The following is a 12,694-nucleotide window of genomic DNA, read 5'->3' as shown; positions in this document are numbered from 1 at the left end:
TAATGTTGCCTATATATCAAGATGACTGGTGCTCGAATTCACTAATGTTACTGAATATCTTTATATGTGGAACATTTCTGTAAATTCTAAATATAACCTTTAGTATGAATACAAAATGTTTTCTATTTTTCAAAGTTGTTCTTGGTGTCAGTTTGTGAAATCATCAGTTCAGAGACCACATTGTGTCTGTGCACATGATGCTCAAACATATGCAAAGTTCACCAGCAGTTTGAATATATAATTCTAAGAGAAAAGTGAATTTGTTTTCAGCCAAAAAACTACAAAAACAGCATTTTGAATTGCGAGTCATTTTTATTCATTTTATGCATTGCTCAAGAGAACAATAAGCAACATAACACAATATGTTGCACTGACAATTGCTGACTTTCCACAAGAGTAAACTCCACAGAAATAGTTGCTGTTCTGTTGTTCAAACTCAGTGCTGCATCTTTCTGCTCACCAGAGTCCAGATTGTATAAAGAGTGAACACGCTAACACATATATATATATATACACAAATAGCTGCGCTTGTGACAAAAACAAAGCACCACCTCTAAAGTGTTAAAGCACATCACAGTAAACGAGGAAAGTTGATTCACCTCACGCTGTTGTGGATTCTGTTCTTCATTGAGCTGAATGAAAGAGACAATACGTTCGATCTCAATTACAATCCTTTCCTCAAACTTTAAAGCAATGTAGTTCTTCATCATACTGACGCACTCTTTATATATATAAACTAAAAATAAGTTTCCTGACTTTAACAGCCAGACTAATGAAATTAACAAGAATAGTCAGATCAGCCAGGATCAAACTCGCCAGCTTTTCTGTTCCATCAAATGCTACAAGAAAAACTGATCAATTAGACTCTGAACATTTAACCTCTATGTGTTTTAGATATTAAATCCACATCATGACTTTCACCAAAATGAAATGTGAAGTTGATAGTTTTCCTCTAAAAGGTCACTTCATCAAAAACAGACAACTTTACAACAATCTTACCTTACCAGACATTGGACATGTGAAGCTAATTCCATAGCAATCCACCTGATAGTTGTTGAGAGCCACGATGCCGCTAGCATGGCTTAAGATATGTGTTATCAACTTGTAAAATATGATATATTATCATAGATATTATAACCCTGCACACCCACGGAGGTGTTTGCAGTTATTGTGGCTGATTAGATCTACTCATGTTGAAGGAGCACAAAGCTCTTCTGGGATTTATGTGAGGTCACCAACCTCCATGTACTAATGTGTAGTGTTGGTTGTATGAATGCTTGAGAAGCTTTGGGGCTTTCTTTCTGTTTGTGCTGAAAAGAAGATTTGAAGCTGCAGGCCTTTAAGGTCAGTAAGCACAGTGACACCTGGGGATTTGAAAAACATACAACATCCAATCATAGTATATAGGATAGTTGTCATAAAGTCATAGTATAGTATGACGGAAAAGGTCATAGTATTCCCTCTTGCAAAAAATCATAAAAAAGTAGTAGTATACTATTTCCCAAAACAATTAAATCGTCATCGTATAATATGTTGAAAAGAGTCATAAAATGTCATACTGTGGTATGCTTAAAAAAGTCATAGAAACAATGTAGTATAGCACTTTGAAAAAAGTCATTAAAAACGTCATAGTATAGTATGTCAAAAAATATATATTAAAAAGTCATTGGATAGAAAAAAAACCTATTTTAACTTAGTAACTATATTGAAAACCAATGCTTTTTGAGGAATACCAGGGGATTGACTGAAAAAGAAGAATGAATCAAGGTAAGGTACACAGTGGGCTAAAGGTGTCAGTTTTACTTCTGCAGAGCTTACAAACCTGCTGTTATGCTCACAAAATCAAATACGACTGACTCCAGTCGTCTATAAAATCATACACAAGCAAATTCACTATCTGTTGTACTGTACACCAGAATGTCATTACAGTTACATTTAAGTTGAAACTTCCCTCGTAGTACTTCAAACCCTCGACTAACTGGTCATAGAAGCTCTGTCGATGAGTGAGGACATGGAAAAGTATTGCACTCTGCACAAATGCATCTTTTTCCCAAATGTATCTTCACGATACGCGATAAATGTGAGCTAAATATTCAAAATATAAATCGGCTTAGCTAGAAAATTGTAACGGATATATTTTGTCACATTGCTAGACTGCAACTCTCCAGAAGATGGCGGTAGTGCAACAACAATGGTACGTGCGTCGATCGAGGAAGAGAACGAAGAAGAAGAAAAACTCGACGAATGAAAGGTAGAAACAAAGAAGAAGAAGAAGCATCGCTCTGTCGCAAACACAAACAAGCGGCAAAACCAACTTTGTCTTCACAAATATGTCGATTGTCTTTGTGCCAAAGAAACTGCGAGGAACGGCGAAAATTAACCAAGAAACAATACAGAGGGTAAGACACCAGTAAAGAACATTTGACGAAGCGGTTAATTAGCTATTAGCCTATTCTCCCGTACATTACACTATGATGGGAGCTTGGGTAGTTAGCCGCTAGCTAGTGTTGGTTACTTCACTTGTTTATCCATCATTCTATCTTTGTTTACTCAGTTTGGCCTCGTGCATGCTGAACACCAGCATCCATTTAGGGCTGTTCTTTGTGGGAATATTTGGTGTTGCACTCAGTGACTTTATTGTTTCCAAAGGTAGTAAACACTTGTTAAAATCAACACATTAGCTAATGCATATTAGTCCATTTGTTTTCGTCTGTCCCAGTTGCTGGATGAAAACGACCAGATAATTCGATGCATCGCTGAATACCAGCAGAAAGGACGAGCAATGGAGTGTGTGCAGTAAGTTAAAACAACCCTCAGTGTCTGTTACCGATGCAGCTAACTGCTAATGCATTCTTATGTAATGAACATCCATTGGTCCGCACACTGTCGTGAGCTGTATTGTGTAACGTTATCTATGCGGATACGCGTCTCTTTTCTAATCATTGCTTTCAGCTGCTGTTTTTCTTTTTTCTCCCCAACAGATATCAACAGATTCTGCACCGCAACATCGTCTATTTGGCAACCATAGCTGATGCCAGCGACATGGATCCCTCCACACATGTGAGGACAAACTGCACAGTTCACGAATAAGTCCTGCAGTAATAACAGAATTGGTATTGTTCCGTTGTTTGATTTGCTTATTTCTATGTTTCTGTTTCCAGCTTACATCTAATGAAAGCTCTGCTTCAACACCAACTGTGAATGGGCCCCGTGAGACATGATGGTTTGGATGGGGGCGTGAACTCTGTGATGGGGAGGATTTTACATCACACAAAATATATTTATCATAACTATTAGTTTTTCAATAATGTTACCCGTACCAGGATTACTGGTGCTCGAATTCACTAATGTTACTGATATCTTTGTAAATTATAAATAACTTTTAGTATGAATTAAAAATGTTTTCTATTTTTCAAAGTTGTTCTTGGTGTCAAGTTTGTGAAATCAGTCAGTTCAGAGACCACATTGTGTCTGTGCACATGATGCTCAAACATGAGAAGTTCACCAGCAGTTTGAATATACACTCACCGGCCACTTTATTAGGCACACCTGTTCAAGTGCTTGTTAGCACAAATAGCTTAGTTCACTGTGCTCCAATGGCCTCCACAGTCGCCACATCTCAATCCAATAGAGCACCTTTGGGATGTGGTGGAACGGGAAGATTCGCATCATGATGTGCAGCCGACAAATCTGCAGCAACTGCGTGATGCTGTCATGTCAATATGGAGCAAAATCTGTGGGGAATGTTTCCAACACCTTGTTGATTCTATGCTACGAAGAATTAAGGCAGTTCTGAAGGCAAAAGGGGGTCCAACCCGGGACTAGCAAGGTGTACCTAATAAAGTGGCAGGTGAGTGTATAATTCAAAGAGAAAAGTGAATTGGTTTTCAGCCAAAAAAAACTACAAAAACAGCATTTTGAATTGCTAGTCATTTTTATTCATTTTTTGCATTGCTGGTACACTTGGAAAGAGTCAGTTGCCAGCTCAAGAGAACAATAAGCAACATAAGCCAAGCAGTCCCCCTTCATATCTTCTATCAGGGCAACATGTTTTTATTATTTTTTATTTTATTTTGTAGAAGCCACTAGTAAACCATTTGACACAGCCGAGAAGCTAACAGTTACAGTCCAAGGTCTGTAATGATGTCTTTAAAAAAGGCTGCAACAGTTAGAGGGAGAACACAGACAAAAAGCAACAAACCCTATATCTTGATTGTGCAAAGCACATTAACTATAAAAAGATATATATTTATATGTATATACAGCAAACAATTCTCTGTAAACATGTTAAGTATGTTAGTTTTCTGAAAACATGGTGTCATTTCATAAATACAGGCAACATTGGCATCCGCAAACATCACAAAAAGATAACATTCTGGGCTTTTAAATACAGCCCATTGCCATAGAAACCGAAGAAACAAGGGCTCGAAAACACCCTCATCACACAATGTTGTAGTGTTTAGCATGGCATATTTGGTAACCTTTAGATGGTGTAGTTCCAACTCTGTAGGAAAAAAAATGTGCTTTTTCACATATTGGGAGGTGGAAAATAATGTGTTATGTAATATGCCTACTAGAATACTAACATACAGTAATGGTATAACATGTAAGAAAATACAAAAATAAGATTAATACTGTCAATAAATGTACAAGAAAAATATTGTATTATTAAGCAGAAGAAAAAGTTAGGTTTACGGGAGTTAGTGTCAATCTGGAGCAAAACAACTGCCAATCAGAGAGGAGGAAATGATTGCGCTTCTGGATGTGAAGATGTTCCCCGAAAGCTTTCATTCAACAGGGTGTGAAACGTCACCGTTTATCGATAATCTCAGACCACCTCTCATCTCCTCAGCACCATTCATCTTCTGAACAATGCTTCGGTTGGGAATATTCTGCAAGTGCTATCGATACCAACATGGCACATTAGTTACTGCTATAATTCTTAACTCTGGTCAGTTGTTGAAAAAGTAGTGTATTTCTCTCAAATTACACCTCTGCAGTGACTTACTATATTTATGCTGAGCCTGCTCAAAGCCTCTTAATAAAAAGAACTAAATATTTATATTTCAACTTCAGTATTTTACAAGCTATGAAACAGTAGATGGTAGCTGTATTCTGAGTCATCTTGGGTGAGATTTGGCAGTCACAGCTATGTCGACACAGTATATTTATTATGGGCAAAATGAGAGCATTTCAAGCCCCTGCACCCTTGTAATCGGCTCACTTACGCACACGTTCAGCTGCAGAAGCGAGTGGGTGATGGCCGTGCACGTCTCCAGCTCTCGTCTGAGGAGACGTCAGCTCGACAGATCGAGAGACGACCACTAGACTAACTGCTGCCGGCATGACACATGCACTTGTCGTAGTTAAAACATGGCAGTTCGAAAAAACTTCAAAATACGTCTCCTTTTCAAATGGGGATGTTTGACATGGAAAAATATAGATACAAAAATGTTGAGCCAGTGTGTATACTTAACTTTGCCTTTTAAGGCTTTGAAATCTTCCAATTCAGTGGGCGTGGACTGTAATGGCTGCAGCTTGGCCCACTCAGTGGCTGATCTAACAGAGCTACAGGCCCTCGGTGGCACTTCACCGTGGACTCGTTAGACAGACAGATCAGTACTGGTGAAGGTAGGAGGGCCTGTGCTCATGTTTGAGGGGGAAAGATTTAAAGCCCTTGGTCATGGGTTTGTGTTGCTGCTGCTGCTGTTGCTGTTGTTGTTGCTGGGTGAAGGGAAAACCAGAGGAGATGCCGGCGGAGGGGGAGCAGTCGCTGGCAGTGGACCACACGGGAGACTGCAGCATCTGCATGGAGTCGCTCCACTGGGAGGAAGGAGGGATGTTCATCTGGTACAAGGAAGAGCTGGGATTGGGCATGGTGTTGTTATGGGTAGAGTGCTGCCATGGCGCTTTGGGAGGCCAGGTTTTAGTCTTGCTGTCCTGTTGAACACAGCATACGGCAATCAGCAGAGTCGAAAAGGTCCACTACTAATCAAAAGGTCACAACAAGGTCTTATCAACCCTTTCAAGTTAGGCCAAAAAATGATGCCGTCGAATGTACAACTATTTCTGATGTTTTCTTGACAGCAAAGAAAAGCGAATATATAATCGTGTTTTTCCAACGAGTAGTTTGCATAGTAACACTGGTGCTCCACGCACAGCGCTCTCAATGCTGGGGGGGCTCATACTTTACCTGGTTATCATCAGCCATGTGATGGAGTGGTGGTGAGGGCAGGGTGCACACCTCCGGCTCACCACAGCTGTGTTTTCTAAGAACAGAGAAGTTGAACCTTATTAGCACTCACATACTGTACCGCGAGGACTATTTCTCACACACTCGAGCCTGCGCATCAACTTCTATGTTACGGTCAACAAGTGCGTAGTAAAAAAAGATCAGTTTTTTTTTTACAGTAGTTCAGTGTTTGAGTGTAGAATATCAACCAAAGAAAATGCAGTTAATCACATTGAATGATAATTATCAGTGCAGTTTGAATGTTGTTGAAAGCTGGCTGAATGAAGATGACGAGACAAATCTAAGCCGGGGGAATGAGTTTGGGGACTTACCTCCTTTGTTTAACCGCCGCTACAAGATCCGGACCAGAAAACATGGAGAACAGACTGTCGCCATTGGCTGAAGACGTCTCATCGCTAGAGCTGGCCGAGTCCCCCTGATTGGCTGACCAGCTGCTGTTTACGGCCTCTCTGAGGACACAACCAGACGAGGTGTTAGCCCCGTTACCTTTATACTCTCAGCAATGTGGCATTTGAAGGCATATCACAGGTTCAGATTCATTTGTTGATGATGTCTTAACACCTTGATGACAGAATTAAAGAAAAATCTGTAATGTATATTTGCATGTTGGTAATTTGTCAGGTTAAAAGACATTGATTACATAAATTGTTGATTCAGTGGCATTTGATGACTACATATCAACATATTAGGTTCTACAGCATCTCTTGGTCCTATTTAATGGCAAGCACTGTATTAAATTGGTTAAAAAGGAAACTTATTTTCATAACTACGACACTATTGCACAGGGTTTACAAGTATGATGCCACTGCAGTAATGGCTCCCTGATTACATCTTGCTACTTTCTGAGATTCATATCTAAGCAGGACGGTGTTGTCTCACACATTAACGTGGTATATGCCTCACATATTGATGCCGTCTGCCACATCAATAATTGAATCAGGACATTGCTCCAACACTTTAGTGCACTTGATGAAACTACGCTTTAAATAACCCTCCTACAGTTCAGCAACGGTGGCGGTCCAGTTAAGACATTTTTATTGGCGTCTTTGTGTAAATGACATTTCCCGTCAGTTTGACTAAAAAAGGTCTTTTTTTTTGCCCTGTACAGCATTGAATCAGTGATAAGGGAAACCTGGTGTACAGATACCTACCCCTCACTGTAGTACTCGGGGTGGGACCAGGTCCTGTGTTGCTCTTCAGGCATTGGCCAGTTGCTGCGCGTGTTGCTGGGCCGACGGATGTGCTGCACCTGCCGTTTCTGCTGCATGGCCTGGCTGACGCCGGCAACGTAACGGGCAAACTCCGGGTCAGAGCCAACTGCATATATGGAAAGGATAAACACAGCTATGAGTTTCTGACACCCTCAGCTTTTCTCTTTCGCTCCCTGGAGCTCATTCCGTTGAGCCAGACTGTCTACTGTAGCAGAAAAATCACAATGGCCGTAAGTCAACTCTGCACAATAGGCCTCGACTGCAATCAAAAGAGTCTGCTGCACTGTAAAAATAGCCACTGACACAGGCTAAGTTCAGCATTAATCGCCAACTTGTAGTGGAAAACAGCTGCTCACACTATCTGACCAACATTGATCGTGTTACTCAGATCAGGGTCCAATGTCTGAAATCTGCTTGAATGGTTACAAGATAGTTTATAAATAGAATCAAACACATTATTTCTCTTTACACTGATTTGCAACACGACACCTGTGTCGATACTTAACATACTGTTTACAAGATATCTGCCATACTTATTAATGTGCTGAATGAAGCCAAATAAACAAACATTATTTCTATATGGTCCGGACTTGACAAACTTGTGAACATCCTGATTATTTCCTCGCAATTTGCTCTCTCAACAAAGTGCTTTAGCTGTAGAATAAGCAGGAACCTTATGTATATGTATCCTTATGTATCCCGCCATTACACTTCTGTCCTTTAATATAATGATGTTGTGATGATTGTGCTTGGCTATGGTTAAGTTTTCAGCCCCTTTCACTGAAAAATACACACATTTGTTGAAAAGCAACATATTGATTTAAACCAATTTTCCTGTCTGATTTTTGTCTCTTATTTATTTCTTGATCCCACAGTCGAAATAAACAAATAAGTTCTCTGATTTTGGGCTGGAAAAAGAACATTTCGTGGGCATATAAAAGGGAGGTGGATCTCACCTGCTGGGTCAAAGGGCAGCGTGTCTCCCAGGACTCCAAACACTCCTTCACTCTGGTCCCTGTTGGGCCACGTGTTGTTGCGGGGCCCCTGTGGCTTCTGACCCAGCATCTCTGACATGACACTGTCCATGTAGGTGCTGACTAGGCCCAGACTGTACAGATCTGAGCTCAGATCTGGCAGTCCAGGAGAGCCCCACTGCCCGATTGGACCCAGGGGTGACAGCCCTGCTGGGGGGCCTTGCGGTGGAGGCGGTTGCCCAGAGGTGACGAGCCACTTGCTTGCCACTCTTTGCTGTGACAAGACCTGGGGTGGGGTCTGCTGAGGGGGAAGCTGAGGAGGAAGCTGAGGAGGAGGTGGCTGCTGCTGACTGATGGGCTGCAGGAGGTGCTGGTAGTACTGCAGGGCCTGGGGGGAGGGCTGTTGAGGTGGAAGAGGGGGCTGCTGCTGCTGCTGTTGTTGTTGCTGTGGAGGAGGTGGCTGAGGCTGCTGTTTCTGCACTGATGGTGGAGGCTGGGGCTGAGGCTGAGCTTGAGGCGGTAGGCCACCGTGAGAGATAGATTGGGAAGTTGGCGGAGGTCCACTCGGCGGCTTCAGCTCAGCGGGGTTTGCAGACGCCACGGAGTTCCTCCTTTTGACCAGGGGCGAAGCCTGCTGGGATTTCCCCATGTTGAATCCTGAGAGAAAGTCGATGACATCCTGCATCTCTTGGTCCGTTGGCAGGTTCATCCCCTGGTCATCGGACACTAAACCGTTGGCCAGCAGGCTTTGCTGGGAAGAGTCAGGGGTGCAGGACAGGCTGCTCATCTGCAGGATGCTCCGTAGCCTCCCGTCACTGTGGCCCAGGCTCTTGGTCTTATCCTCTGAGCTACTGGTTGTCAGCATGCTGCGAGACGGGGTGCTAGGGATGGAGTAACTGCCCCCGCTATTAGAGCTGGATGAGGCCTTCTTTGTGAACTTGGAGGTCAGCTTGGATATTGTTTTGGGCAATCCACTGGAGGTCTTGGAGCCGGTGCCTGGAGGCAGGTCTGCCTGGCCGCCATAATCCGGGCTCTCCCGCTGCAGCTGCATTTGAATAGTGGGCAAAGGTTGCTCTCTTTTGGAGGGAAGAGAAAGACAAGTACTTCATTATTTAGTATTAAAAGCACTACAGCAATCTGAAAAATGATAACCAGGCACCAGGGTTCCTTTTAACCAAGAGGGAAATCCCCTTAAATCTAAACAGACAGTATACACATCACCTGTCCGTACTATCTGTATAGAAAACTACATGGTAAAGCTACTTGTTGGTAAATTAAGGGGTTATTCATAATTACAGTATCCAACGTTCACTCACTTTCTCTCCTTCCACCTGTTGATGTCAAACACTGCCGTGTAGAGCACGTCGACTAGACCAAGTGTCTTCTCCGGATCCAAGCTCCGCTGGAGCAAGGACATAGTTGCTGGGTCCTCCTTCAGACACCTGAACATGTACACACACACACCACATGACGAGACAGGAACCGCAAAGCTACACTATGTCTTGCATACAAAAGCCCAGGTGCATTTGCTGAAAAGATTAATACTTGACATTCATAAACAAGACAAGAAGAGCCAAAGTAATCCGACAGGCAGCTCCTTCAGCTTACAGACAGGTTTAGTGTATTTATCGTGGCCCACTGAACCTAGAAGTTTACACTTCTGTTGCAGCTAGAAGACAGTCTTGAGCACCGACTGTAAAAATTCATCGCAGCGCATATGGCACAATGCTCCCACGACGCAAAACATTTCCGTTTTAGGATGTGATGATGCCAGAGTACCTCGGCTTAATAATATACCACTGAAGTAGGGTTAATGCAAATGTGTTAACGCTATATTAAAAGGTGTGTACTCAGTATATTGAATCCAGCGTATTAACCAGATTCTCCATTCCTCTTCATGGTGTTGAGAACGTTAGATCTTGGCAGTGTCTGCTCTCTCTCACCTCCCTTATCTGTCTGCATGCATATGTTTTACATATGGAACTTGTCTATCTGCTGATGCAACTGCACCTACATAACAATACAATTTGTGTTCACACATTTCCCATTAAGAATTAACTGTGATTATTTGGAAGAAAGGTCCACACAAAGACGTTTCACAGTAAGTGTTTTGATGAACTTACCATGTAGAGGGAACCTGCACCACCACTTTGGAACCCTCAAGAGTGATCTGGGGAGCATAGGCCTCCTTGTTCTCAATCTGAGCAGTATCAACAACCACCTGTTGGTACACACAAACACACCTGCATCAGCATCTCCTGACAGAAAAGCTTTATTCACCAGCATCTATATCCGTATTGTGAATCCTGCTTGTGCAAGCGATCTGCGAACATTTGAAGCACACCGTCTGCTGACTAATTTACACAACTAAAACAATTGGAGGATCATCAATTTTCCACCAAGTGGAGAGAGACGGTCTTTAGTCAGCCAGTAACAACAAACAGGCTAGCCTTCCTGTGTGCTGCGAGTCAAATGTATTTGAAAGTTCTTTGAATGTGGCCTTGGCTCCTCGAGACCCACTCAGCTGGGTCACAAAGAGGGCGGGAAGACGGGAGGAGTCCATTTCCTGTATTGCAGGAAGTCACCCTATTGTTGTGAAAAAAGCAGGTGTATCCTCGGAAACCCCGGGCTTCCCAAGTGAGAGAGCCACGCATACACACGAACAGACCGTCAGCCATGCTGAAAACAAAACGACGAGGTCACTGGGGGCCGGAGGGAGGAGGAAACATGCAGAAAAACAGAGGAGGTCAGCTTCTGCGCTTGACTCGATGACTAGTAGGAAAAAGGGAGTCGCTAGTGAATAATGCTGCCAGAAACAACAGCAGACAGATATCGCGAGTATTACTGTGAATGTAAAAGAAAGAAAACAGGGAGGAATGACTAAAGTGAGAATGTGTATGGAAATATTTTAAAAAAGTGTGGGGAAGACACTTAAGCCCCTTTCACAGAAAAGAAGACCTGCCATGAAGCCGGCTTTGCTTTTTCACACTGAACAGCATGACGTTTATCACTTTTCCTACAGAACGGCGAGGAGTAATAACGTACAACAGTCCGGCTTGAACAGGCTGTGTGAAAGGGGCTTATGTGTGTGCTTATGTGTGTGTGTCCATTCACGCTGCTGTGTGATCTATTTTGGGTTTAGTGCCTATAGGATCAGATAAGGGGCTAATGCAAAGCGCTCGTCCATCATCCGGGGACTGTTTTACAGCTAGCACGGGGCTGGCAGGGCTGGATGGGGACACTCCCTCAGCCTGACACAAAAAACAAGGTTACTCTGTGGGGAGTCCCGCTACCGACCGACCGACCCTCCCTCCCCGTGATTCTCATTTTCAACAGGAGGGGGGGGGGAAGGATTCTGTTTGCAAACCCCACCCAGGCGATCCCATCCTTCAACCAGATGCTGCTGGAATGTTTCTTCCCTTTTGTGTGTCTCTCTGGTGTTTGTTTACACCTCGCTACTGCCTCAAAGCAAGCAGACGGATCTCCTCATCTCCATTAGAAATATGACAAACAATGGGATGCAAGTTGCCAAAACCCAAAGACGCACAAAGGGAGAGGATTCGGTAACTCAAGCAGAAGTGTCAGTGAAGTACAACGGGCCTGTTGACGCCAGCATGTCACCTCCTATCCGCCGCTCTGTAGTATAAACTACACTGTGGTGATGGATGTTAACGAGAGTAAAATACTGAGATCCAGTAGAGATCTTTCAACACAACCGGGTATCCAATTACGCCTTACACAAACACAAAACTAGTGTTTGTAGCTTACGTCACCGTCATGCTCACTTGAAGTTGTTCTGGTTAAGAGCATTAGTCAAATGCTTAAAATGTCATTCAAAAATAAAAAAAATCATCCATTTATCTCCCGTTAGTATAAAGGTGTTGTGATCTATTTAAGATAAATTAATTTCTATGTGAACAGAGATCACAAGATTACAGGTTTTATCTCCTGAGGGTCCATATTCTCAGGAATAATTAAGGAATCCAGCTTTACTGTAGCGTCACATCTCTACTCACCAGACCAGCCTGGGCAAACAGCAGCTGGACGGCTGTCTTGCAGGCTCCTCTCCAACTGGATGGGCAGACTTGGTTGAGGACCTCAGTGACGGGAGAGTCATCCCTGGGGGTCACTCCGTTCTGGCCCAGCGCCTCCTTAATGAGCTGCAGCATCGTGTGCTGAGGAGACAAAACACACCATCAACAATGCAGTAAGCCTTCACCGTCTAATGATGCTACACTACAGACGCTACACTACTT

At 43.0% G+C, this 12,694-nt stretch overlaps 2 protein-coding genes across 6 annotated transcripts in view; one reads left to right on the top strand and one right to left on the bottom strand.

Moving 5' to 3' along the window:
- The first annotated feature begins 2,217 nt into the window (after positions 1-2,217).
- Positions 2,218-3,417, top strand: ss18l2 (ss18, like 2). Its single transcript, XM_076077700.1, has 4 exons — positions 2,218-2,399; positions 2,720-2,796; positions 2,982-3,060; positions 3,162-3,417. Exons 1-4 carry the CDS (start codon positions 2,331-2,333, stop codon positions 3,219-3,221), a joined length of 285 nt encoding a protein of 94 aa, XP_075933815.1. The 5' UTR covers positions 2,218-2,330; the 3' UTR covers positions 3,222-3,417.
- Positions 3,418-3,915: 498 nt separating this feature from the next.
- garre1 (granule associated Rac and RHOG effector 1) overlaps positions 3,916-12,694 on the bottom strand; it is a 28,000-nt gene continuing 19,221 nt past the window's right edge. For all 5 annotated transcript variants that reach the window (XM_076078053.1, XM_076078054.1, XM_076078055.1 and 2 more), the window contains 8 exons: positions 12,455-12,613; positions 10,562-10,659; positions 9,755-9,880; positions 8,421-9,514; positions 7,405-7,570; positions 6,565-6,702; positions 6,194-6,269; positions 3,916-5,940 (listed from right to left, as the gene is read on the bottom strand). In XM_076078053.1, the coding sequence (XP_075934168.1) occupies positions 5,617-5,940; positions 6,194-6,269; positions 6,565-6,702; positions 7,405-7,570; positions 8,421-9,514; positions 9,755-9,880; positions 10,562-10,659; positions 12,455-12,613 (2,181 nt within the window). In that variant the 3' untranslated portion in view covers positions 3,916-5,616. The remainder of the gene's footprint in view (positions 5,941-6,193; positions 6,270-6,564; positions 6,703-7,404; positions 7,571-8,420; positions 9,515-9,754; positions 9,881-10,561; positions 10,660-12,454; positions 12,614-12,694) is intronic.

This window comes from Anarhichas minor, unplaced genomic scaffold (genome assembly GCF_050575085.1).
Source record: "Anarhichas minor isolate MPS153535 unplaced genomic scaffold, ASM5057508v1 ptg000062l, whole genome shotgun sequence".
NCBI classification, from domain to species: Eukaryota; Metazoa; Chordata; class Actinopteri; order Perciformes; family Anarhichadidae; genus Anarhichas; species Anarhichas minor.
This window is presented reverse-complemented; position numbering and strand designations above follow the sequence as displayed.

What these genes read in the sequence shown, in the direction of transcription:
- ss18l2 (XM_076077700.1), top strand. Translation starts at nt 2,331, where the DNA reads ATGTCGATTGTCTTTGTGCCAAAGAAACTGCGAGGAACGGCGAAAATT. An exon ending in ACCAAGAAACAATACAGAGG is followed by an intron (nt 2,400 to 2,719) that starts GTAAGACACCAG and finishes CGTCTGTCCCAG; the next exon opens with TTGCTGGATGAAAACGACCA. An exon ending in CGAGCAATGGAGTGTGTGCA is followed by an intron (nt 2,797 to 2,981) that starts GTAAGTTAAAAC and finishes TCTCCCCAACAG; the next exon opens with ATATCAACAGATTCTGCACC.